The following is a 24,798-nucleotide window of genomic DNA, read 5'->3' as shown; positions in this document are numbered from 1 at the left end:
CAAACTAGTCAATGCCTAACATCACTTTGTTGAATCAATGATAAAGTATTTATTGTAACAAATTAGAATCTTACGTTCATAAAAATCTTCTTAAACTTTAGCCCGTAGTCTTGCAATTTAAGTAGCTTTTTTTGACTTTTATGATAGATTTTTTTGTAACTCTTCTGTTAGGCAAAAATAGATACGTAGGGTTAGAGAATTTGAGTCTCTTAAGGAAAAGAAATTGGCCAATTCCTATTACTTTGGGCTTAGGGAATCTTTTAAGATATAAGTAGTATAAACCAAAATCTATATATAATAATTAAAATACAGAAAATATTTAAAATTATTTATAAAAAGATATGATACTTTATATAAATAGTTATTAAATTTTATATATAATTTATCGGTTTGATTCTGTTTATTTTTCGGTTTTTTATAATAGAATCAAAACCAAACTAAATATTATCAATTTTTAAAATTTAAAATCAAAACCAATCCAAATCAAGAAAAATATCGGTTTACTTAATCAGTTTGGTTCGGTTTTTGGTTTGGATCATTTTTTTGTCAAACCATGAACAACCCTAATTAACGGTGAGAGTTTATTAAATATTTAACAGATACCAAAAATACTCACTTTTTACAAACATAATAGACCAAAATGCTCAAGAATATATTTAAAGGACTACTTTGAACCTACCCAAACACAATGAACCAATTTTGTCCATTTTCTCAAAGAATATACAGAAGGAACTTTAGCGTACCCGCAAAAAGACCTGCACGGCGACAGTAGTGTGTTCTCATAGCCTGGGGTTTAAGCTGCAGGGTTTTGACTTGTTAAGGAAAACAGAGCAAAGATAGAGAGAAATGGCAGTACAAAGGGGACGTAACGGTATGATGGGTGAAGAGGAAGAAGAAGAAGGAGCTATTTTCGGACAGGAAATTGAGGTGGAGGAGCCCAATGATGTCCCTCCTCATCTGCTCAACCTCTTCGATGCTGCCGAGAATGGAAACCTCGACGCCCTCCGCAATGCCCTTGGTATTTAATTTCTCTTTTTTTTCTTGCTATTTGTATTTCTGGTCTCATATCTGCTTGTTTGTTGATTTTTACACTTTATTGCCTGTTGAGAATTTCAGGATTAAAGCTGGGTTTTTTTAATTTTTGGGGTTATTTTGTGGGATGATGTTTATTTTTTGGCCAGTGTGTTAAAGTATAGTCGGTGCTAGTGATTGTGATTTGGTGCTTTTTGATTTTTGTGAGGTGAACTAATTTACTCTTCTGACCATCAATTTGATAAAAATGAGTTTTTTTGGGCGGGGGTGTGAAGATGATCTGCTTAAAATTTGGGATAATAATGAGTTTTTGTGGTAAGCTGTTGTTAAATGTGGTGTATGTGGTGGCAGGATTATTGCTTGAAGGGGTTTGAAAGTGGTGGGTATATAATGATTCAATGGCTATTTGAGTGAGTTTGTTAATGCGGGTTAATTGTTTGAAAGATGAAAACTTTATGTGGGGGCAGAGCCCGAATACATTGGTGGTTCTTAGTCTTGATCTTATTATAATTTAGATAATACTAAATTTGGACGAAATGCTTTAACTTTCGAAAAAGAAGGAATGTACCAAAAGATGCTTCATCACCCTTGTTGTCAAAGATTCATGTCAACAAGATTGGTCCTTTGCAAGGATGACGGAAGAAGTAGGAATGAAATTGAGTTGGACGCCATGCCTATATAATGATGTGTGTGTGTGTGTGCATGCATGAGAGGGAGAGATGGTTTTTTATACCTCTCGTGCCTTCTGAGTGCACCTTTCTGGTGATTCATCTGCTCACTCATCTCATCCAACTCTGTAGAATCAACCCCAAACTATCATATGCTCTTCTCATTTTCCTGCGAAGTAGGTCGCACAATTTGGTTCAGCAGAATGCTGAGGGACTTGCCTTGAAATTCTACTTCATACACTCATTTCTTCTGATCTATTGGTTTCAAAACTTGTAATTAACATTGATGAAATAACATTCTTTCTTGCTCTCCTCCTCATTCTGTACAACTATTTAGTTTAGTATAGTTTGACTTTGACAGACCTGCAATGAGCAATATGTTAACTCTCTCAAGAAAACTAACTCTGGAATTTGGACAATATTTGAGTTGAAGTTGATTTTTTTTTTTGTGAAAGTTGAATAACCTGTTCAATTATCATGTTTTCCATTTTGGCATCATATTCACGTGTTTCTACCTGATGGACTGCCGCAGATAATTTGAGTGGCAGCATTGATCAACCTCTTGAAGATGGGGACACTGCTCTTCATCTAACATGTTTGTATGGCCATCTCCCTTGTGTGCAGGTTGGTGCACTTGCCTAACTCTATTTCATGAATTTGCCATTTTAATTGATCTGTTGATCTCTTAACGATCTTATAACCAAAAGGATAAACAAACAACCTTAATTGTGTTTTCCCACCCAGCTATTGTTAGAGAGGGGAGCTTCTTTGGAGGCTAAGGATGAAGATGGAGCAATCCCATTGCATGATGCTTGTGCTGGCGGTATGTCATACGCTCCAAATTCATACTGATATTTCACCGTCGTAACTAACATCTGTTGTCATATCTTTGGATTATATCAATTCATTTCTCATAAAAAAGATATGACTTTTAACAGGATACACGGAGATAGCCCAACTGCTGATCAACAGTGCTCCTGACCCTGAATGTGTGAAGAGGATGTTGGACTCTGTTGATGTAGAAGGTGATTCGGTAAGGATTTCTACTAAAATTTTTGTCTTTGTTTTAGTTTTGTAGAAATAAATAGTACATAGGCATCTTGTCGCTAATTGTGTTTGGTTGATTTTGAATAGCCTCTTCATCATGCTGCCAGAGGTGAACATGTAACTGTCGTCAGGTTATTACTGACTTTAGGGTCTTCTCCTACTAGGACCAATATATATGGAAAGGTTAGCAGCTGATGCGACATTTCATTGATTTATCATGTGTAGTTAAGAGGTTTTTGATGTCTGATCGATTCATTTTGGCTATTGCAGACCCCCGGTGAGCTTGCTGAATCTGATGGTGAAGCTCGAAAAATCTTAGAAGAAGCCGCACGTCCTGTTCCTAGCCATTAGTCCTTCATGCCGAGATTTTGATTTGGTAGCTTGGCTATTACTACTATAGGTTTGCCTTGTTTTATAGGTAAAAGTTCGATCGGAATTTTCCCTATGCAATAGGGGACAATTACGCAATTGAATGTTGCAATTATTCCTGTGAGATTGCAGTTCTTACATAAGCTATTTCTGTCAAACGGTAACCAATTATGTATCCAGTAGGATATTAGAATCCAGTTCACTCAATCTTTGGTACATTTCTTTTATGCCTTGATCTTAAATTAATTTTGCTTTTGGGACACAAAATAATATATTCAATGCTCGTTCATTAGATTTGTGGCGTTGTATCTTCTTTTTGTAGGCTAGAATATCCAGTACTGATATTTTATGATGTCATTTCATACAACGCTAGTCGTTTTACTTATTTAAAAATGAACAAACTTTTCTAGTCGTATTTGCGTACTGATCATAGGACAGGATATTCAGAAATGCTGAGGAAACAAATGAAAAGAATATTCTTATTTGATTTGTGCGATCAAAGATATAGGGGCATGGGAGGGGCACGCAGGACGTATTTCAACAACTTTAAGTTGAAAGCTTTCATTTTAAGTTCGAGGATTTTTCATTAAGCACTATAGTTTAGAGCCTATTAACTATAGTTTGCTTAATTACCATTCGTAGCTACTGATATATTGTTACCAGCTTGTATCACTTGTATTCGAACGCGCTATGAATACAATCTATGTCAATTGTATTCGTTCGCCAACGAATACAACCTGTACCAACTGTATTCGTTCACAATTGTATTCATTCGCGTAACGAATACAACATGTATCGACGGTATACAAGGGTGTACACAAATACTTGTTCGTGCAACGAATACAACCAAGGCGAAATACAGAAATACAGAAAAATAAAATGCTCTTGTTGAGAGTCAAATTCAAGACTTTCGCCAACTAAATTGACACTCTAACCAACTAAGCTAGGATAACTTGTTGCTCTCTTATTTCAATTCAAAACAATTAATCTCTTCTTTGATAGATTTGCTATAAAATTCAAATATAGCTACAAATGGTAAATTTGCTGAAGTGTAGCTACGAATGGTAAATACTGTGTATATGTTTGATGTGTCGCATAATTTTCCCTTAAAAGTTTTCCTATTTGGGTGATACATGATTTCAATAACTAAATCTCATGTCAAAATTAAAAAGTTGTTTGTGAATTTTTTTGTTTATTTCTTTCTTGATTGGATTTCAATAGAAAATTTCTAATTTTGATTTATGACTTTGTTTTGCTTTAAATTAATCTAACTAAAATCAATGCATCTTCTTAGTGAAATGAGCATATTTAATTCTGATAACATTGCCAAAATGTTCTTTATTAACTATTGAAATCTTAGGCTAAGAAAAAAAAGGATAGTTCTATAACACGTTACCTAACCAAATATTCAAATAAACTGGGTCATAATACAAAATTAGTTGGTCCGCTGAAACTAATTGCATTCGCTAGCCAAAAAGTGTATATATATATATATACTATATATATATATATATATATATATATATATATATATATATATATATATATCGGCTATTATTTTGGGGAGCAACAAAAAATATACATTTCTCAATAAATTATTTCTCAAGTGCATTTTGCCACCATTTTAAAATGAAAAACAATTGAAAAAACATAACTAGGCAACATTTAAATAAAATTTACGAAAACATATCAACATAACTTAATTATCATTTATGGCAATAAAATATTTATATAACATAGCAGCTTCCAACAACATAACTCTTTCTTGGGCGAGATTCATGCAGAAAGATTCATGCTTATTTGATACCTAATTATATGTACTTTCGGTCTTCATTACTTTGTTATATATTTTCTTTTATAAATTAAAATCATGCCTTTAATTATAATACTCGTAGCATTACCAGGACATTAGTTAAGTGGTGGAAGATAGAGATTTTAAGGCCACTTTTAAGATATGTATAACTAAATGAAAAAGATATTTGATAGGCATAATAATGGTTTATTTGTAGTATTTTTTCAACTGAAACTATCAATGTCTTTCAAGAATTTAAATATATGCCATATATATATTTTATGTATGTATTTTGAATATTTAATGACGGTATCATTCAAATACCAATAAATATTTCAAATATGAATATAATTTATATTTTTAATTATTAACCATATAATATAAATTGGAGCTCTTGTATATCGTATAATTGTAGTATAATAATGGTATTTTAATGTTTCATATGTGTTATTATGTAAGATATTTGCAAATTAGATGTATGGCATAATTTTGATATAATGATGATGCATGGTATTATGCTAGTATAATAATATTATTGATGTTTCATGCCTTTTAGTTATGTTTTTTATGCAACTTAATTTCCAATATTATACATGGGATAATAATTGTTATAATTGTAGTATCATGGATGATTCATATGTGATACAAATTAATTGAGTGAATCATCCGTAATTATGGGTATATACGATCCATGGAATGACTACTCTGAAGGAGTCCATTTCCACCTAAAAGAGATAAAAATTGCTTTTCTATTGCCATGTTTAGCTGAAATGCATGGAGTTATTCAAAAAGAAAAGGTCAAGAAAGCGTGATTAACGCATTCATTAAATGTTGAGCATAAATTTTGTAATACGCTAATATTGTAAAAAAAAGTCACTTTATGGAATAAACAAGAAATGATTCTATTTTTTAAAATAATAATCAAAAAGGATTAAGTGTGTAAAAATCTCTAAATTATAGTAGTAGTACTCAAATGGACTGTAGTCTACAAATGAGGCCCACTTAGTTAGTTATCAACGAAGTGGGCTTTAAACTAAACAAAAGCCCAATAAAATGCCAACGACCTAATTATCCCTCATCGGCTACAGAGAGAAGCAGCTCTTTGTTTATATGGCGGAAGCTGAAAGTATGAGTTCGTCCCTTCGGGGACATCCGATAAAATTGGAACGATACAGAGAAGATTAGCATGGCCCCTGCGCAAGGATGACACGCACAAATCGAGAAATGGTCCAAATTTTTTTCTTCATTCTTCCTCCCCTTCTTTTTTGCTCTATAAACCCTAGAATCCTGATGTTAGTATTTTTTCTCTCTCTGTTTCGATTTTGTCTTCATTCTTCCTCCCCTTCTTTTTTGCTCTATAAACCCTAGAATCCTGATGTTAGTATTTTTTCTCTCTCTGTTTCGATTTTGATATTGCTGTCTGTCAATGTTTATGTTGAAACCTAGTTAGTTGCTTTTGAAATTAAATAGTGTGTTGTGTAGGTTAATATTTAAACTGGTGGTGACTGTAATTTCTTTTTGGAGATTTTTCTTACTTGGGGTTGGAAATTGAAGTAATTAAGGATGACTTGCATATATAATTTGCTCTTGCTGACCTAGACTTTGCCAAATTACCTAGAAACGAACAAAAGGATGCATAGGCTTGGGCTCTTAATTTACAAAATGAAAATTGGAGTCAAAGACACCAGTACTACTAGCATATTGGGAGACAATCACCTGAAAACCATTTTCCGCTCAGATGTTGGTCTTTGTTTACTTGTTATTCTCTTTATATTTGATGATATAATGTCCTTTTTCCTAAGAAAAAGTTGGCGTTAACACAACATTGAGCTTTGGTAAGTATAATTCATGAATTGGTCTAGTAATGCATCAAATATATTACAATCACAAAGAACTTTAAGTAACAAAATAGTCGCATGGAGCAAGGGGGATATGAGTAGATGTCTAATCTTGGCTTACTAGTCTTGTTCGATGATAAGTTTGTTGCAAAGACCTTAATAATCGACTAAGGCGCAGCAGAACCTTTTGCATATGTTAGAACCATTCGAGCAGCTTGTTGCTCTAGTTATTCTTACAAAATGGAACAATGAATATAGGGATATTCATATTACCATGTCACTGATCTGACTTACGGGGCCTGCAATTTTATTAATGAAGATATCTGGTTTTACTCCATCCCAGCCCCCTCGCCCCCTTTAAACTTTAGCATTTATCTCAAGTTGAAAACAAGATCTCCTTATTTACAAGTGTTAGTTGCAAAAGAAAATTCCATCCAAATTACCTATGATTCACCATGTCGTTTGGTGGAACTTATTATTATTTGACTGATTCTGCCCAATTTTACAATACATGAAGATCTATCGATTAGCTTCTTTCGATAAGCTGTTTATTTTCTGCGTGAACTGATCAAATAGTAGTGACTGAATGGATGATATCATTTTGGTTGTCTTTGAAGAACTGAAACTGAATGATGGGCAATGGACTAAGGTATGTAAAGATCCCGGTTCTGCCGCATATAGTGCGCAACTCCTAGATTAGGCTAAAATGTGGCAAGCTACTAATTTGATTACATGATTGGTAACTTGGCTAGTGTGTTAAAGTATAATATGGTACTAGTAATTCTTGAAAGGGTCTTGTTTTTGTGATTGTGGTTTGGTGCTTTTTTATTTTTGGGAGGTGAATTAATTTACTCTTCTGACCATTAACTTGATAAAGATGAGTTTTTTTTAAGAAAACTTTTTTGGGTAATTATGTTTTTATTTTTTATTTTTGTGGTAACCCTTTCTTGAATGTGATGTAGTATGCGGTTGCAGGATAATTGCTAGAAGGGGTTTGAAGGGGGTGGCTGTGGGAAGATAATGATTCAACAGCTATTTAGATGAGTTCGTTAATGCGGGTTAATTGTTTGAAAGATGAAAACTTTATGTAATCGGATCGAGTCTGAGTAAATTGGTGGTTCTTAGTCTTGATTCAGTTATCATTTAGATGAGTTCTGAATTTGGACGAGATGTATTAACTTTCGAAAAGAAGGGATGTGCCAAAAGAATGCTTCATCACCTTGTTGTCAGAGTTTCATTGCAACAAGGTCGCTCTGTTGAACTTTATTTTGTTTCAATACTGAGGATGGTGGAAGGAGTAGGAACAAAATTGAGCTGGACTACTAAGAAGCCCATGCCTTATAGTGGTGTGTGTATGAGAGAGACAGAGACAGTTGATCTTTCATACCTCTGTTGTGCCTTCTGATTTGGTGATTCATCTACTCACTCATCTCATCCAACTCCGTAGAATCGTCCCCAAACTATCATATGTTCTTCTCATTTTCCTATGAAGTAGGTCGCACAATTTGGTTCAGCAGAGTGCTTGAGGGACTTGCCTTGAAATTCTACTGCATACACTCATTTCTGCTGATCTATTGATTTCAAAACTTGCAACTAACATTGGTGTCCGAAATAACATTCTTACTTGCTCTCCTCCTCTTTCTGTACAACTAATTAGTTTAGTATAGTTTGACTTTGACACACCTTATAGTGGTGTGTGTATGAGAGAGACAGAGACAGTTGATCTTTCATACCTCTGTTGTGCCTTCTGATTTGGTGATTCATCTACTCACTCATCTCATCCAACTCCGTAGAATCGTCCCCAAACTATCATATGTTCTTCTCACTTTCCTATGAAGTAGGTCGCACAATTTGGTTCAGCAGAGTGCTTGAGGGACTTGCCTTGAAATTCTACTGCATACACTCATTTCTGCTGATCTATTGGTTTCAAAACTTGCAACTAACATTGGTGTCCGAAATAACATTCTTACTTGCTCTCCTCCTCTTTCTGTACAACTAATTAGTTTAGTATAGTTTGACTTTGACAGACCTGCAATGAGCAGTATGTTGACTCTCTCAAGAGAATTAACTCTGGCATTTGGACAATATTTGAGTTGAAGTTGATTTTTTTTTTTTTTGGTTGAATAACCTGTTCAATATATTATGCTTTTCATTTTTGCATCATATTCACGTGCTTCTACCTGATTGCTGCAGATAATTTGAGTGGTATCATTGATCAACCTCTTGAAGATGGGGACACTGCTCTTCATCTAACATGTTTGTATGGCTATCTCCATTGTGTGCAGGTTGGTGCACCTGCCTAACTTTATTTCATGAATTCACCATTTTAATTGATCTGTCGATCTCTTAACGATCTTATAACCAAAAGGATGACAAACACCCTTAATTGCGTTTTCCACACCCAGCTATTGTTAGAGAGGGGAGCTTCTTTGGAGGCTAAGGATGAAGATGGAGCAATCCCATTGCATGATGCTTGTCTGGTGGTATGTCTTGCGTCTCCAAGTTCATACTGATATTCCACTGTCATAGCTATCCTCTATTGTCATATTTTTTAATTATATCAATTCATTTAACGATATGACTTTTAACTGGGTACACGGAGATAGCCCAACATCAACAGTGCTCTCGACCCTGAATGTGAAGAGGATGTTGGACTCTGTTGATGTATGGGTTTCTACTAAAATTTTATTTGTTGCTTTAGTTTTGTAGAACTAAACAGTACTGAAGCATCTTGTCGCTAATCGTGTTTGGTTGATTTTGAAAAGCCTCTCCATCATGCTGCCAGAGGTGAACATGCAAATGTCGTCAGATTATTACTAGCTTCAGGGGCTTGTCCTACTAGGAGCAATATGTAGTTATGAGGTTTTTGATGTCTGATCGATTTGATCTAGCAGAATCCTGGTGAGTTTGCTGAACCTGACGGTGAAGCTCGAAAAATCTTAGAAGAAGCTGCACGTGCTGTTCCTAGCCATTAGTCCTTCATGCCGAGATTTTGATTTGGTAGCTTGGCTATTACTACTATATGTTTGCCTTGTTTTATAGGTAAAAGTTTGATCAGAATTTCCCCTTAGAAGCCAGGAAATCATTTAACAATAGGGGACAACTATGCAGTTGAATGTTGCAATTATTCCTTGTGAGATTGCAGTTCTTACAAAGCTATTTCTGTCAAACGGTTATCAATTATTTATCCAGTAGAATGTTAGAATGAGTTCATTCAATCTTTGGTACATTTCTTTTATGCCTTTGATCTTAAATTAGATTTGCTTATGGGAGACATAATAGTATATGTATTTCTCGTTCATTAGAACATGTATGGGGAAAGAAGAAGAAGAAGATTTGTGTTTCTCCAAAGCTTTGTAATCAAATTATGAAAGCTTTCAACAACTTTACGTTGAAAGCATTCAATAAAAGTTTTCCTATTTGGTTACAACAATAATATACCCAGTATTATCCCACATCGTGGGGTCTGGGGAGGGTAGTGTCTATGCACACTTTACCCCTACCTTGTGAGGATAGAGGAGCTATTTTCAATAGATCCTAGGCTCAGGAAAGCATAAACACCACATTAATGAAAATATAGACAAGAAGGGACAGTACCAAAATTCATATAAAAGCAGAATAAAAATAACAAAATAGTAAGGTGATCAACAATGAAAGTTTTCCTATTTGGCTATATATGATTTTCTTACAATAACAAAATCTCATGTCGAAATTAAAAAGAATTTATTTGTGAAATCTGTTGTTTATTTCTTTCGTGATTGGATTTCAATAAAAAAAAATTCTAATTTTGATTTATGATTTTGTTTTGCTTTAAATATTCTAACTAAAATCAATGCATCTTCTTAGTGAAATGAGCATATTTAGTTCCGATAACATTGCCAAAATGTTCTTTTTTAACTATTGAAATCTTAGGCTAAGAAAAAAATGGATACTACACAACCAAATGGTCAAATACACTGGGGCATAATACAAAATTAGCTGGTCCGCTGAAACTAATTGCATTGCTAGCCAAAAAATGTATGAAATGTATATATTTATAAAATACTAGTTTTAGTGTACGTGCGTTGCACGTGTTCATTGCGTCAATCAGTATAAAACGTATACAAGACGAACATATTATTGGAAAATAGTAGTGATATTAAACTGAATGTAATACTTGTCTAAATGGTGCAAATGAATGTTATTACATTGAATAATAGCTAAATTTAATATTTTCTGATTGATGAATTTAGTTGAGTTAGTTATATAGTGTTTGTAGTTATAAATATCTTACTACATAAGATACAAATATATTATGTATTGCATTTTACCTAACATCTCTTTACAAAATCATCTTTATATGTCTAGTTTTAACATGGTATAAAATTTATTTTTGCAACTTAAGTATTTTTATGTGCTCATTAAAAGTTCATCACATAATAGGTTATAAGCTAAGTGGACATTTTCTTGAGTCAAAAAAAAGAAGAAGCCTATATTCATATGTCTAGTACTTGTGGGCGCAAGTCGGTCTTTTCAAGTGGAAGCAATGGTTTAAATCTAAATTCCCTTGTTGACATGTTCAAGAGTTCTAGTGATTTGTAGGTAATCAGTTATTGGTAATACTTGGAGAGAAAAATACTACAAGTCATAATACCTGAAGTGAAGTTACTCAATGCCTCAAACCGTCGAACGACGAGCTAAAACTCAAAACGATCGGTCGTGTCTTTACATAATGTACATGCGGACCACTAAAGTATCAAGGTGCCTAAACTTAGGTTCATATAATTACTTTGGTTTCGTTGTATTAGATGAATATTGTACACTTCACGTCATTGAGTCTTTGAAAAATTTATATGTCACCATTTGTTGTAGACTGATGAGAATGTAGCAAGGGAGATCATTAATCATCAATCTCTTTTCGCTTCAATGAGACTATTTTATGATCTTATATATTGTTAATTTTGATGGCACTGTTGTATTTAAGTTGGTTTGTTTTGATAGTGACAAGAAAAAGCTAACGATTTGTTGCCCTAACTATTTTTCTTTTGCTTTGTGCGATACAGGTGGTATTAACTCTCACTTATCTTGACATCGTTATTGAATATGCAGTTGGCAAAAACCTGTTAGGCGCATTTCCAATGCAGAAAGCTTCAGTGAATATGAAGTATATTTAAATATTTTTATTTTGTCAATAATCATTTTTCTCATATACTACTATTATGAAGGATAATGAAATGGTATTTGAGGCCTTTTGTCACAATTCTATGATTATAAAGGCCACAATTTTTATGTTTTTCAAATCATTGGTTCCCTATGTGCAATGCTTCTATCATTTGGTTTGATTCTGTTGTTATTTCAGGCTACATACTAAGTTATGTGGGAACTATAACCTTTCCCCTTTTAGGCACTTTTATTTCCATTGTACTACACCAGTAGTCAAAATTAGTAAGTTGCAGAATACCCTTCTTGATGAAAGAGTAGCTCCACACTTGAGGATATATGATATTGGATACTCAAAGTTTGATGCTATTCTGCTTATTTGTATATATTTATATTTCTACACTAGGAAATAATAAGATAGTCATAGTTTTCCTCCTGCAATTATTGTCGACCCTGTTGCATTCAAGGCCAAAATCAATTGCTCATACTCCGACTTATAGTGCTCCAGATGTTCAATCTAGAAAAGAGTATTATGGCAAGATAACTGTGCAATTACTTATGTCATTTTCTTTATTCGGTGAAAGGTGTGGATGTTGCATTTCCATCGATATCTCTTTTATGGTTCTATATTCTTTTCCTCTTATGAGTAGTTAAGAAGTTACTGTTATTAGTAGCTTTATAAGCTGTTGAAATTATTGGTCATAATTCTAGAGTTGCATAAATAATTACATCTTATTATACCACCCCCCTTAATCACGTTTAAGCAGGTGGTAGGGACGGAGGTTTAAGAAGAGCCAGAGAAAACTTACCATTATCAATCCTTTGTGTAATTATAGGGCAGTCTGGATTCAAAGGAACCATAGATATTTCAGGATAAAACTCTATCCTTGCTGGAAACATTCAAATGTTTACGTACAAAATATGTACTTTTGTAGTAATAGAAACCCAGATAAATGATCCTAGTAATGCAGTGGAATTCATAGACTCTCCTGCATTCTTACGGGGAATGATTGCACACTAACTTTTGTAGAGATATTAACACCTTCTTGGTGCTGGTTACTTACCTATAAAATTATATTTATGTGCATGTAGTGGGTATGGGAACTGTTACTACTCTATTCATCTTCTTGCACATGAAATAAGTATTTTTTTTTTATTTGCAGCTGAAAAATACCTAGGGTCAAGACAAAACATATAAATACCCCGAGGGTTGGTAGTTGATTGAGCCTACTCTACATGAGTTGGATGCTTGAATGAGAGAAGGTGGTAATTTGATGCAAGGTGAAATTGAGTAATATTTTTTGTCTTACATTGTTGATTGAAATTTTCAGACCTTAACTACTATTTTTTGGGTTTTTGAAAATTTGCAATGACCCTAATGATGGTAAAAGAAAGTGTGAAGCATTCTGACCCATATTCACAATTGCACATCAAAGGAGCAGATATGTTTATGACCTTTAATATGGAAGAAATAAAATATCTAAAAGAGTTGTATGAGTTCTATTTGGAACAACATTATGCAGATCGCAACCTGATTGAAAGGTGGAAGAAGGTATTTGAAGTCAACATACTCCACAACTTACAAAATCTGTTTGTTTCTTATATTCAATTCTTTCCTATTTCTTGTGTTTTGACATGCAGCCTGGATATGAGCATCTTTGCTGCTTGCACTGCATACAACCTCGGGATCACAACTTTGTAACTACTTGTGCATATCGTGTCCCCAAGCACCTTAGGAAAGTTGTTGTAATAAAGTATGTATATTGTGGATGTCAAGGTTGTGCAAGTGGGAAATAATTATTTTCATGTATGTGTGATTTTTTCAATCTTGAATGACTATGTCTTTGTCGTCTTTCTGAATTTTCAGGGTATTAGAAACTTTTATTTGTGGCACTCTTGCTGGTATACATTGGCGTGCTTTTTCGAGGTTATAAAGAATATTATTGGATTTCATGAAATAACGGTATGTTTCTTTATTGTGTTTTCTTATGATTTCATTGTAGGAGTATCAATTACATTTACATGTTCCAAAAATAATAACATTTCCATGCTCCTTTGTATCTATCGTATTTTCAAGATATAATTTTTATGAAAAATTACATTTATTATGGTACGAATACTAGTTTTAAAATGAAAAACAATAGTAGTAGTAGTAGTACTCAAATGGATTATAGTCTACAAACGAGGCCCACCTAAAACTAAACAAGAAACAAAAGCCCAATAAAACGCCAACGACCTAATTATCCCTCATCGGCGACAGCGAGAAGCAGCTCTTTGTTTATATCGCGGAAGCTGAACATATGAGTTCGTCCTTTCGCGGACATCCGATAAAATTGGAACGATACAGAGAAGATTAGCATGGTCCCTGCGCAAGGATGACACGCACGAATCGAAAAATGGTCCAATTTTTTTTCTCCATTCTTCCTCCCTTTATTTTTTGCTCTATAAACCCTAAAATCCTATCCTGATGTTAGTATCTTTTTCTCTGTGTTTCGATTTTCATATTGTTGTCTGCTAGTTGCTTTTGAAATTAATTAGTGTGTTGTGTAGTTTTCAGAGCGAACTGTGAATATTTATATTAAGGGTAATCACTCTTGGTGTGCGATTTTCGACTTATATTAGTTCATAATTGCAAAGTTTTTGTTTTTCTTAGACGTCAAATATTTTCTGTAAATTGGGTGAATCAGTTGTGAAATATTGTCAATTTGGTGTTGGAAATTAAAGTAAGTTAGGGTGACTGGCATTTAAAATTGTGCTTGCTGATTTAGATTTAGGCAAATCACTCACAAAAGAACAAAATGAAGTGAATGCATAAGTTTAGACTCTTAATTTTGTATTGATCTACCTATGTCCAATGGGTATCACATGGTATGCATATGCAACTTGGATCCTTAAAAAGAATTCTAAAAATCACTAAGAGATTAATGCACTCTCTTCTGATCCATATAATTGTAGCTAATTTATTTAATATAGTGTGAGAGTGTAAGGTTCTCACTCAGCTCATCAGTTGTCTAGCATTTGGCCCAACTGAAACTAGTAGTAATGGCATGGATGATTTGTCTTGATTATCTGTAAAGAACTGAAACTGAATGACAGGATTAAGGTATATGCGAAGATCCCTGTTCTGCCACATAAAATGCTCAACTCCTAGATTAGGATAAAATGTGGCAAGCTACTAATCCGAGTACATGACTAGTAACTTGGATAATAGAACCTCTGATGTTCGATCTCTCCAGATTTCAAGAAATTAGTCTTACTACTTTTACTAATGATGGTCGTGCTCTTCTTGGGCCGCCCGTGCCCTTTGAGTCGGCCATGCTCATGCGACGCCAATGTCAATGAGGAATGCCGTTTATTTTATCAAAAGAGTTATTGCTGTACTTATATCTATTTTTAACAAAATTTACTATTAGAGTTATCACTTTGATTGTTTATATGTACTAAATCTTTTTGAGATCCTTCTCTTTTAGATTTTCGTTTTCTTTGCGGGTAAAGCTAGTCTTTCAACAGATGCAGTTTCTAGAGCAACTTGTTCTTCAGCCCGTTGATTTTACTAAAATCATTCAATTCAAGGTTGTGGAAAGGAGCTGGACTTGATCAAGTTGACTCCACACACCAGATGCCACGATCAGAACCTGCTAGCAAAATAATGATTGTGATGTGAAATATAACTTGCCAAGTTTTGAACCTGACTGCAGGGCTTCCTTGATTCTAGGAGCTATATGACGGGTCACAAACTACAGTCTACTCCAAAGCTGGAATGTCTCACATTGTATCTCAGCTTTACAAGCCCTTATATTGGTTTAACATGTACAGTAGCCAACGACATTTTCTGCTGTTGTGTAAGCCTCCAATCTTTGGTGCATATTTGGGTGGGGTGGGGGGTGGGGTGGGGGTGTTATTACATAAAGAGTTCGACTTCTTCATATGACTTTGTAAAACAATGCCTTTATGTTAGTATATCTTGGTAGAGCTATTTGCTCCTAAATCACAATTTACTCAGTCAAAGGCTTGTGAGTAAGATCCATGTGATTTGCTCATTCTGTAAATGGTTATTTTTTGACTAACAGACAATGGTGTAAATTTTCATCTCAGTACAATATCTTGTTCAAGTCATTAAACCTTCATGTATAGATTCTTGGAAGCTTCTCTTTGGTTGATAATTTATATTGGGAAGCCCTGCTTGTCTCTATGATCTGATTCGTTTCTTAGTACAGTCCTAATGACCTTTTGAAATGGGAAACCTAAACTTGGTGGCCAATTGCAACTTTGAGTCTGGTTGCCTTTAAGATTACTGTTGGCCCTAGTACCAACATATCAGCTGCTGAAACATGGCAGAATTAAATGCAGAAGTAAATGCGTTTGTTATTTTTAGGATCTTATCTCTATGGAGCTTCATTCAATGGTTTTTTTTTTTAAGTAATATTATTATGAGGAAATCATAAATATTTAGCTGGTCGGTTGGGAACAACATCCAATATTTTTTTCTTGAAAATCCAGAAATCTCCGAGGACCAGTAGCACACAGTTCGGGATTTGGTCGATAATGGAGCTGCCCCTCTACTCTTCTCTGCTGAAATATTAGTTTTTTTTGCCAGAGGATTCGAATTCATGACGGGCGTTTAATCCACACATCATGCACTGCGCTCTACCACTAGACCAAAGCCCTGGGCGTGAACAATTTCTAGCCTTCCTGATGCTTGATTATAGGAAAGAAAAGAAAAAGAATATAAATATGTTTTTTAAATCTCTTTTGCTCAAGTATGCTGTATTTCTTCTCCTAACTGTCCAATCATAGCAGTGAGAATAGTTTATCCCTTCCTTCACTTTCCATTTCCTTCATATTTTATCCTTTCTGTTCTAACTAATTCATTTTTTTTCCAACCCCCACATTCAACGTTCCCCAACCACTCCACCCTGAGAAGAGAGCAAAAAAAAAAGGGTTTCTACCCCAGGAGAAAGGAGAAAAAGAAATAAAACAAGCACTGGCATATGCATGCAGTTGCAATTATAAATGACATAGACCTGTGTATGTTGACTTCCATTGTTAAGCTTTCACATCAGCCACCAAGATAAGCATATATTGAGAGCCAGGCTTTTGTATCCTCTTGTCACTTTATACCTATCTTAGCTTTAGCTTTGGCTTTTCTCTAAAATATTATTTTTCTAATCATAGAGGATTGGAGAAGGGGGAGAGGGGACAGAAAAATGGAAGGTGGACAGTGAGAGTTGAATCTGTACTGTGGGAGAGTCTCATCACAGGACTATAAGTTTGGTGGTACCAAAGAAAAGTTGAGAGGCTATTGCATCTCACTTCCAGAAAGTAATTTTCAACTTTCAAGAAACACTCAAAAGCTTCTGATAAATTCTCCACTCCTCTGATTTATCAGGCAAACTGAAGAGCATATTTGCATTACTCAATGGCTGCTCAAAAGTCTCAGGTTCACTTTGTCCTTGTACCCTTAATGTCCCCTGGTCATCTCATCCCTATGGTAGACTTAGCTAAATTGTTAGCACAACATGGTGTAATTGTTTCTATAATTTCTACACCCCTTAACACCATCAGATTCAAATCAGGTATTGATCACTCTGTCAAATCAGGCCTTCAGATCAGAATACTTGAACTCGAATTTCCAGCTGTACAAGCCGGTTTGCCCAAGGGATGTGAGAATATGGATTCCTTACCTTCTCGCCATTCGATTAAGGATTTCTTTGTAGCTGCTAGCATGTTGCAAAAACCATTTGAAGAATTGTTCAGTGATCTTAAGCCTAGTCCTAGCTGCATAATATCTGGGAAAAACATGGCCTGGACAGTCGATAGTGCATGTAAGTTTAGAGTTCCTAGGATTTTCTTTGATGGTATGGGCTGTTTTTCTTCTACATGCACACAGAAATTGCAGAGTTCTAAAGTTCATGAGGTTGTCTCCAAGTTTGAGCCTTTTGTAGTACCCGGTTTGGCTCATAGAATAGAGCTGACTAAATCACAATTGCCTGAAAATCTAAATCCAGGCTCACCAGATTTGGTCGACGTTCGCAATAAGATGGTTGCTGCTGAATCCGTCTCAGATGGGATTATCGTCAATACTTTTGAGGAACTAGAACTTGAATATGTTCAAGAATTCAAAAAGATCAAAGGTGGGAAAGTCTGGTGCATTGGCCCTGTTTCAGCTTGCAACAAATCGGAATCCGAAAAGGCTGCAAGAGGCAAAACTGTCTCTTTAGATGAGAACCAATGCCTGAAATGGCTTGACTTGCAACAACCAAACTCAGTGGTTTATGCCAGTCTTGGAAGCATCTGTGGCCTCACATGTTCACAACTTGTAGAACTTGGTTTAGGTTTGGAAGCATCAAATAGGCCATTCATATGGGTATTGAGAGGAGGGGAGAAGTCTAAAGAGTTAGAGAAATGGATTGAAGAAGAAAGATTTGAAGAAAGGATTAAAGGAAGAGGCTTTTTAATAAAAGGCTGGTCTCCTCAGATTCTTGTATTGTGTCATCCATCTGTTGGTGCTTTCTTAACACATTGTGGTTGGAATTCAACTCTAGAAGGATGCTGCTCTGGCTTGCCTATAATAACTTGTCCATTGTTTGCTGAGCAGTTTATTAATGAGAAATTGATAACAGAAGTGTTATACACTGGTGTTAGTGTGGGAGTCAAGGCTGCTGTTACATGGGGAATGGAGGAGAAATCAGGCTTAGTAATGAAGCGCGGAGATGTAAAGAATGCCATTGACAAGATCTTCGATAAGGGTGTAGAAGGAGAAGATCGACGTAGAAAGGCAAAAGAGATTGCTAAGATGGCAAAGAGGGCTTTAGAAGAAGGTGGCTCATCTTACCTTAACATAGAGGCTTTGATTCAAGATATTATGCAACAAAGTTTGAGCAGTGTTGAGGCAAGTTCTTTATAGTTCTTATGAAAAGCAAGGTTTTTGTTTTCCAGAATATATATAGACATGCATAAACCCTTTCCCCTGAATTGTGATTTGTGTCATTTAGGAATATAATTTAGCTGCTGTGTTTTCATTTCTCAGTTTCTTTAAGTAATTGTCCATTTTAAGTTTGCTCTTTACAGTATAAGGTTTATTAGTTAGCTTCTCTTCCTCTATGTTTTCCCTAAATTTCCATCTTTCACTATTGTCTTGGGCTGGATCTTAGGGGGTGTTTGGTACTATGAAAGTAATTTTCCGAAGAAACATTGTCTCACTGTCAACCCTCTCTAAACTTAAAAAATTATTTCAAATGGACTATATTGGTTAAAATCATTAACGAAATCGTTTACCCTTTTTAATGAAAAATATTTTTAAGGAAACTATTTTTTGAAGTTCAATTGCCAGAAAATAATTATATTCTAGAGAAAATATTTTCCTTCGTACCAAATACACCCTATATTTGGAAAGATAAATATTCTAGTACTAAGATTCCACTATTGCCACACAAAAAAAGGAGCAGTGGGTACAGTATTAGTCTTCGCTCTTTAATTTCAGATCCCCTCAGCTTGCTGGTTTGTCACATCTGACTAATTTTTTGGATCGAAAGGATTACTCAGTATATAATACTGCTAGTTGTTATCATAAAGAAAATTAAGTTGTGTTTGAAATAGTTTAAATTTTTTAACTTTTCGAATCATATCTTAATATATATTTTTAACCGACAGACACCCCTATTAAATAAATAAATATCACTCCTGCATCATAAACATGTCATGTGCAATGCGTGCAAGTTGATTGCGACAAATTCGTCAATTTGGGAACAGTTGCATTAAATACAAACCAGCAAATAACTTCGATAAATAAAAAATAAGTAATTCTGGGGAAGATAGCATTAAATACAAATTTTGAGTCAGTCCATCCGAAAAAAATGATATATATATATATATATATATATATATATATATATATATATATATATATATATATCATAAAAGAACAAACAGTATATTGGTACTACACCTACCTGGCTACCAGTTTAAAATTTTGGATCTACCTTTGAATCAGAAGATTTCCTTTTGTTATTTTACTTGATATTTTAAAAAAGGGAGACACGTAAACACTTTTAATTATTTATTCATCCGATAAGATTAATTAAAGTGGACATTAGTTGAGACTTGAGAGGGTTCTTAAAATCTTTGAAAATGACTTATACAATCGTTTAGCTTGTTACTATATATCGACCTGGAGATATTCCAAAATGTCTCACATCATTGGTCCCAAACTGGAAATAATCAGACGAGTTTCTTCTACATTGTTCTCATATTATTGGTAGATAGTGCACATTTTCCTTACGCAAATTGTACAATTTAATGATAAAACTAATACTTCGTATTTCGGCAGTTAAATGAGTTTTTCTTTTATTGTAATTTTTTTATATGCCTTTTATATATTTTGAATTGTTAACTATTGTCACTTATAATACTTTTTACGTAGTTTCAAACTTCTAAATATATAAATTTGATTTAGAAAAACTTAAAAATTTCAAATCCAAAGGATGTGGTGTAGTAGATGTGATTACTCTTCACTTAATTAGAGATCTCGGGTTCGGATCCTGGGTATGGAAAAATTCTTGGTAGGGAGTGCTTCTCCCCGAATGGGGTCTGACTAATAGCGTATTTGGCCAAACTTCTAAAATTTGCTTATTTTGAAAAGTGTTTTTCAAGAAAGTACTTTTGGTGTGAATCGGTTTGTGTCTGACTAATTAATTTGAAAAACACTTTTGAGCAATAATTAGTGTTTGACCAAGCTTTTGAAAATTACTTTTAAGTGTATTTTTCTCAAAAGTACTTCTTAGAAAAGTGCTTTTGGAGAGAAGCTATATTTTTCTGCTTCTGAAAATCTGCTTCTGCTTCTCCTCAAAAATACTTTTTTCCTTCTAAAAACTTGGCCAAATACCTCAATTTTTGGCCAAAAGCACTTTTGGGCAAAAAAAAAAAAAATTTGGCCAAGCAGGCTATAATTCAACTTGTTTCTATCAATCGAGAAATTTCACAATGCCTTTCACATTATTCATCCCAAACTGGAGAAGTTCAGATGTGGTCCATTTTTCTCATATTTTTGGCACGTATTGGTTGCTCAAAATTTACGTTCACCTATTATTGCTTGGATATATCATCATATCAATAATTGACACTGCAATTGCAAACATGATTGGATAAAGAGTGAGACATCTTACATAATCTTCTTTACTTGGATAACGATTAAGACTATCTGAAGTCTACAATTTGCTCACGCACCTAAGAGTGAAAATTATTAGGCATAAGGGTTCAGATAGTAATAAAAACGACATAAAAAGCTATGTGATTTTTTTTCATTTGCTTAAATTTTGTGGATGGAGTTACTTGCATATAATAGTGAAACGTACTAAGCACTTGTGATATATTCAACATATAAAGGCGCAAACTGACTGAACTTTGTGATTGAAAAGGGTAGCTCGGTGTACGAAGTATCTCGCGTTAATGCAGGGTCTAAGGAAGGGCCGCACTCCAAAGGTGTGTAATATAGACAACATACTTTAATACAAATATTAATAATTAATTCCACAATTCAAACTCGTCTCTACTTTCCACCTATCATTATGATTATCACAAAAAAAGAAAGAAGTAAAAGTGTACAATTTGCTCACTTCTACCTACTTTGTTGTACTACCAAAGTGGACCACGATGTCCCTAGTATTTCCTCAATTGGTGAACCAATTGCATCTATAACAACTGTATAGTTGAATTTTATAGCTTAAAATCAAGAATCCAAAACCCCCAATACTAAGATCTTTGAGCATATCCTTCTTTTGCCATGGCAACTCAAGTGCACAAACTTCATTTCATACTATTCCCTTTAATGGCTCCAGGCCACATGATTCCTATGATAGACATAGCTAAACTTCTAGCAAATCGCGGTGTCATTACCACTATCATCACCACTCCAGTAAACGCCAATCGTTTCAGTTCAACAATTACTCGTGCCATAAAATCCGGTCTAAGAATCCAAATTCTTACACTCAAATTTCCAAGTGTAGAAGTAGGATTACCAGAAGGTTGCGAAAATATTGACATGCTTCCTTCTCTTGACTTGGCTTCAAAGTTTTTTGCTGCAATTAGTATGCTGAAACAACAAGTTGAAAATCTCTTAGAAGGAATAAATCCAAGTCCAAGTTGTGTTATTTCAGATATGGGATTTCCTTGGACTACTCAAATTGCACAAAATTTTAATATCCCAAGAATTGTTTTTCATGGTACTTGTTGTTTCTCACTTTTATGTTCCTATAAAATACTTTCCTCCAACATTCTTGAAAATATAACCTCAGATTCAGAGTATTTTGTTGTTCCTGATTTACCCGATAGAGTTGAACTAACGAAAGCTCAGGTTTCAGGATCGACGAAAAATACTACTTCTGTTAGTTCTTCTGTATTGAAAGAAGTTACTGAGCAAATCAGATTAGCCGAGGAATCATCATATGGTGTAATTGTTAATAGTTTTGAGGAGTTGGAGCAAGTGTATGAGAAAGAATATAGGAAAGCTAGAGGGAAAAAAGTTTGGTGTGTTGGTCCTGTTTCTTTGTGTAATAAGGAAATTGAAGATTTGGTTACAAGGGGTAATAAAACTGCAATTGATAATCAAGATTGCTTGAAATGGTTAGATAATTTTGAAACAGAATCTGTGGTTTATGCAAGTCTTGGAAGTTTATCTCGTTTGACATTATTGCAAATGGTGGAACTTGGTCTTGGTTTAGAAGAGTCAAATAGGCCTTTTGTATGGGTATTAGGAGGAGGTGATAAATTAAATGATTTAGAGAAATGGATTCTTGAGAATGGATTTGAGCAAAGAATTAAAGAAAGAGGAGTTTTGATTAGAGGATGGGCTCCTCAAGTGCTTATACTTTCACACCCTGCAATTGGTGGAGTATTGACTCATTGCGGATGGAATTCTACATTGGAAGGTACTATTCAATTGTGTGATCATCTTATCTAAAGTTTAAATTATTAGATATACCATGTTTTATTTACTTAATTATCTCTTGACTAGCGCCAAGTAAGTGGGGTGAGACTTGAATCTTGCCTGCTCTAATACCAATTAAATTGTGTGACCAAAAAAAAGTGGACAATTCGGTGCACAAAGTATCATACGTTCACGCAGAGTCCGAGGAAAAGCCACACCTAAGAGGTATGATTTAAGCAGACGACCCATATGCAGATATTAGTGGTTACTTCATGACTCGAACGTGTGACCTATGGGCCCCCAAAGATAACTTTACCGAAATTAAACTATTATCTAAAAAAATTTAACTATTAGAGATAATATACTTTTATTTATCTTATCTAAAAATTCAAACTGTTAGAATAATATCATTTTAATTACTTAATTATGTATTGTATAGGTATTTCAGCAGGATTACCAATGGTAACATGGCCACTATTTGCTGAGCAATTTTGCAATGAGAAGTTAGTAGTCCAAGTGCTAAAAATTGGAGTGAGCCTAGGTGTGAAGGTGCCTGTCAAATGGGGAGATGAGGAAAATGTTGGAGTTTTGGTAAAAAAGGATGATGTTAAGAAAGCATTAGACAAACTAATGGATGAAGGAGAAGAAGGACAAGTAAGAAGAACAAAAGCAAAAGAGTTAGGAGAATTGGCTAAAAAGGCATTTGGAGAAGGTGGTTCTTCTTATGTTAACTTAACATCTCTGATTGAAGACATCATTGAGCAACAAAATCACAAGGAAAAATAGTAAATTATGATTATTTTTTTTTATATTTTTTTTTGTGTATTCTCTGTTACTAGTTTATCTTACACATTTGCCTTGGATTGTTTGGGTTTAAGCTAAGATATTTTATTTCTTGCTAATAATCCCCCCCCCCCCCCCCCCCAATCGAGAAAAAAATGGCATTTAATTGAAAAGATTGCAAAAGTTAGAAAAAAGGACCTATCTTCAATCAACCCAATGGTCTGAGCAATTATTGTACTGTGACTTTATAAAACCTGAAAAATAAAATAATACTAACATGTTATATATGCATGGTTAACTTTTTTTTTTTTTTTTTTTGGTTGTTAAACTTAAATTTTTTATTTAACCAAGTATATCAATATGTAGAAGTGACTCATTGGACTCATGAGTCAGATCTCAGTATTCATATCTCTGTAACTATTCTAATTGTTCCTTATCTAGCTAACTACTGAAACTATCTAGTGATAACAAATTCAACACTTTTCAGAACTATACTAGGTAACTGTTCAGGCAATTCAGTTGCTATTGCTATTTGCCATTCTTGATCAGCTGCCTACTTTCTCGTCTTTGGTATCTGAATCTTCTTGCATTTATCTCAGCCCATATGTGATAGATACTTGATGCAAATAAGAAGCCAACTGTCAGCTGTCACACCCCTTTTATGCCCCCGAAAACGATAATGGTGTTGTTATGGATGGTGGGTTAAAGAGTTTTTTCAAATAAAGTGACAAATTTGATTAGAGATTATTTTATTTACAGAGTCGTCACTTGGAATTGAGTTTTGGGTGTTCCAAGTCACCTTTTATTTGAATCCCTAGTCAAAGGAAGGTTTGACTCTATTATTATTGGTCTGCGAAAATAAAGTCCGGATAAGGAATTCAATTGACCGGGAAGAAGGTGTAAGGCATTCCCCAAATCCCGTGGTTCTAGCACGGTCGCTTTATTGACTACAACTTGGCTTGAATTAATTTTGGACAAACTGTGATATATTGGTTTCCATATTTTTCTTTATCCGCTTTTATTGCTTGATTATTCGTAATTAAGGAATTATCTTGAAACGAGTCACGCGTACGTGTACCCGTTTTGTTTGGCGCATTAAAAATCATGCCACGCATGTGTGTACACAATTAATAACACTTTTATTATTATTAAAATTATTCTGTCAAAGTTGCGTGAACGCATACCTTGCCTTTAACTTTAGAAATC

The 24,798-nt window shown here is 34.4% G+C and overlaps 4 protein-coding genes and 2 non-coding genes across 20 annotated transcripts; all 6 read left to right on the top strand.

The window, feature by feature from the left end:
- The first annotated feature begins 690 nt into the window (after positions 1–690).
- On the top strand, positions 691–9,964 carry LOC104114997 (uncharacterized). 3 transcript variants are annotated; one of them, XM_009625561.4, is made up of 6 exons: positions 691–1,018; positions 2,233–2,324; positions 2,445–2,523; positions 2,639–2,733; positions 2,835–2,930; positions 3,018–3,408. In XM_009625561.4, exons 1-6 carry the CDS (start codon positions 847–849, stop codon positions 3,096–3,098), a joined length of 615 nt encoding a protein of 204 aa, XP_009623856.1. In that variant the 5' UTR covers positions 691–846; the 3' UTR covers positions 3,099–3,408. The 3 variants fall into 3 exon arrangements, with proteins under 3 accessions (XP_009623856.1, XP_018632783.1, XP_018632784.1); XM_018777268.3 differs by lacking the exons at positions 2,835–2,930; positions 3,018–3,408 and adding exons at positions 9,512–9,533; positions 9,641–9,964 and having other exon boundaries at positions 704–1,018; XM_018777267.3 differs by lacking the exons at positions 2,835–2,930; positions 3,018–3,408 and adding an exon at positions 9,512–9,964 and having other exon boundaries at positions 703–1,018.
- On the top strand, positions 5,959–18,907 carry LOC104114999 (UDP-glycosyltransferase 73C3-like). 13 transcript variants are annotated; one of them, XR_011413719.1, is made up of 3 exons: positions 5,959–6,285; positions 8,940–9,031; positions 9,152–9,200. XR_011413719.1 is itself a non-coding variant. In XM_070195055.1 (2 exons), exon 2 carries the CDS (start codon positions 17,305–17,307, stop codon positions 18,790–18,792), a length of 1,488 nt encoding a protein of 495 aa, XP_070051156.1. In that variant the 5' UTR covers positions 5,967–6,135; positions 15,584–17,304; the 3' UTR covers positions 18,793–18,907. The 13 variants fall into 13 exon arrangements, 11 of the variants coding, with proteins under 11 accessions (XP_070051156.1, XP_070051153.1, XP_070051152.1 ...); XR_011413718.1 differs by having other exon boundaries at positions 5,959–7,395; positions 9,152–9,194; XM_070195055.1 differs by lacking the exons at positions 8,940–9,031; positions 9,152–9,200 and adding an exon at positions 15,584–18,907 and having other exon boundaries at positions 5,967–6,135.
- On the top strand, positions 6,045–6,147 carry LOC117281141 (U6 spliceosomal RNA). Its single transcript, XR_004511758.1, has one exon. It is a non-coding gene; the product is annotated as a U6 spliceosomal RNA (small nuclear RNA).
- LOC138904433 (protein BUD31 homolog 1-like) lies at positions 13,267–13,819 on the top strand. Its single transcript, XM_070192932.1, has 3 exons — positions 13,267–13,437; positions 13,527–13,639; positions 13,753–13,819. The coding sequence occupies exons 1-3, from the start codon at positions 13,267–13,269 to the stop codon at positions 13,817–13,819; spliced, it is 351 nt and encodes a 116-aa protein (XP_070049033.1).
- LOC117281142 (U6 spliceosomal RNA) lies at positions 14,194–14,296 on the top strand. The gene has a single exon (XR_004511759.1). It is a non-coding gene; the product is annotated as a U6 spliceosomal RNA (small nuclear RNA).
- A 2,619-nt stretch (positions 18,908–21,526) lies between the features above and the next one.
- LOC104115000 (UDP-glycosyltransferase 73C3-like) lies at positions 21,527–23,672 on the top strand. Its single transcript, XM_009625569.4, has 2 exons — positions 21,527–22,810; positions 23,249–23,672. Exons 1-2 carry the CDS (start codon positions 21,667–21,669, stop codon positions 23,593–23,595), a joined length of 1,491 nt encoding a protein of 496 aa, XP_009623864.1. The 5' UTR covers positions 21,527–21,666; the 3' UTR covers positions 23,596–23,672.
- Positions 23,673–24,798: the final 1,126 nt, after the last annotated feature.

This window comes from Nicotiana tomentosiformis, chromosome 2 (assembly GCF_000390325.3).
Source record: "Nicotiana tomentosiformis chromosome 2, ASM39032v3, whole genome shotgun sequence".
In the NCBI taxonomy this organism is placed as follows: Eukaryota; Viridiplantae; Streptophyta; class Magnoliopsida; order Solanales; family Solanaceae; genus Nicotiana; species Nicotiana tomentosiformis.
Note: the sequence above shows the minus strand (reverse complement) of the source record. Positions and strands in the feature narration are given on the sequence as shown.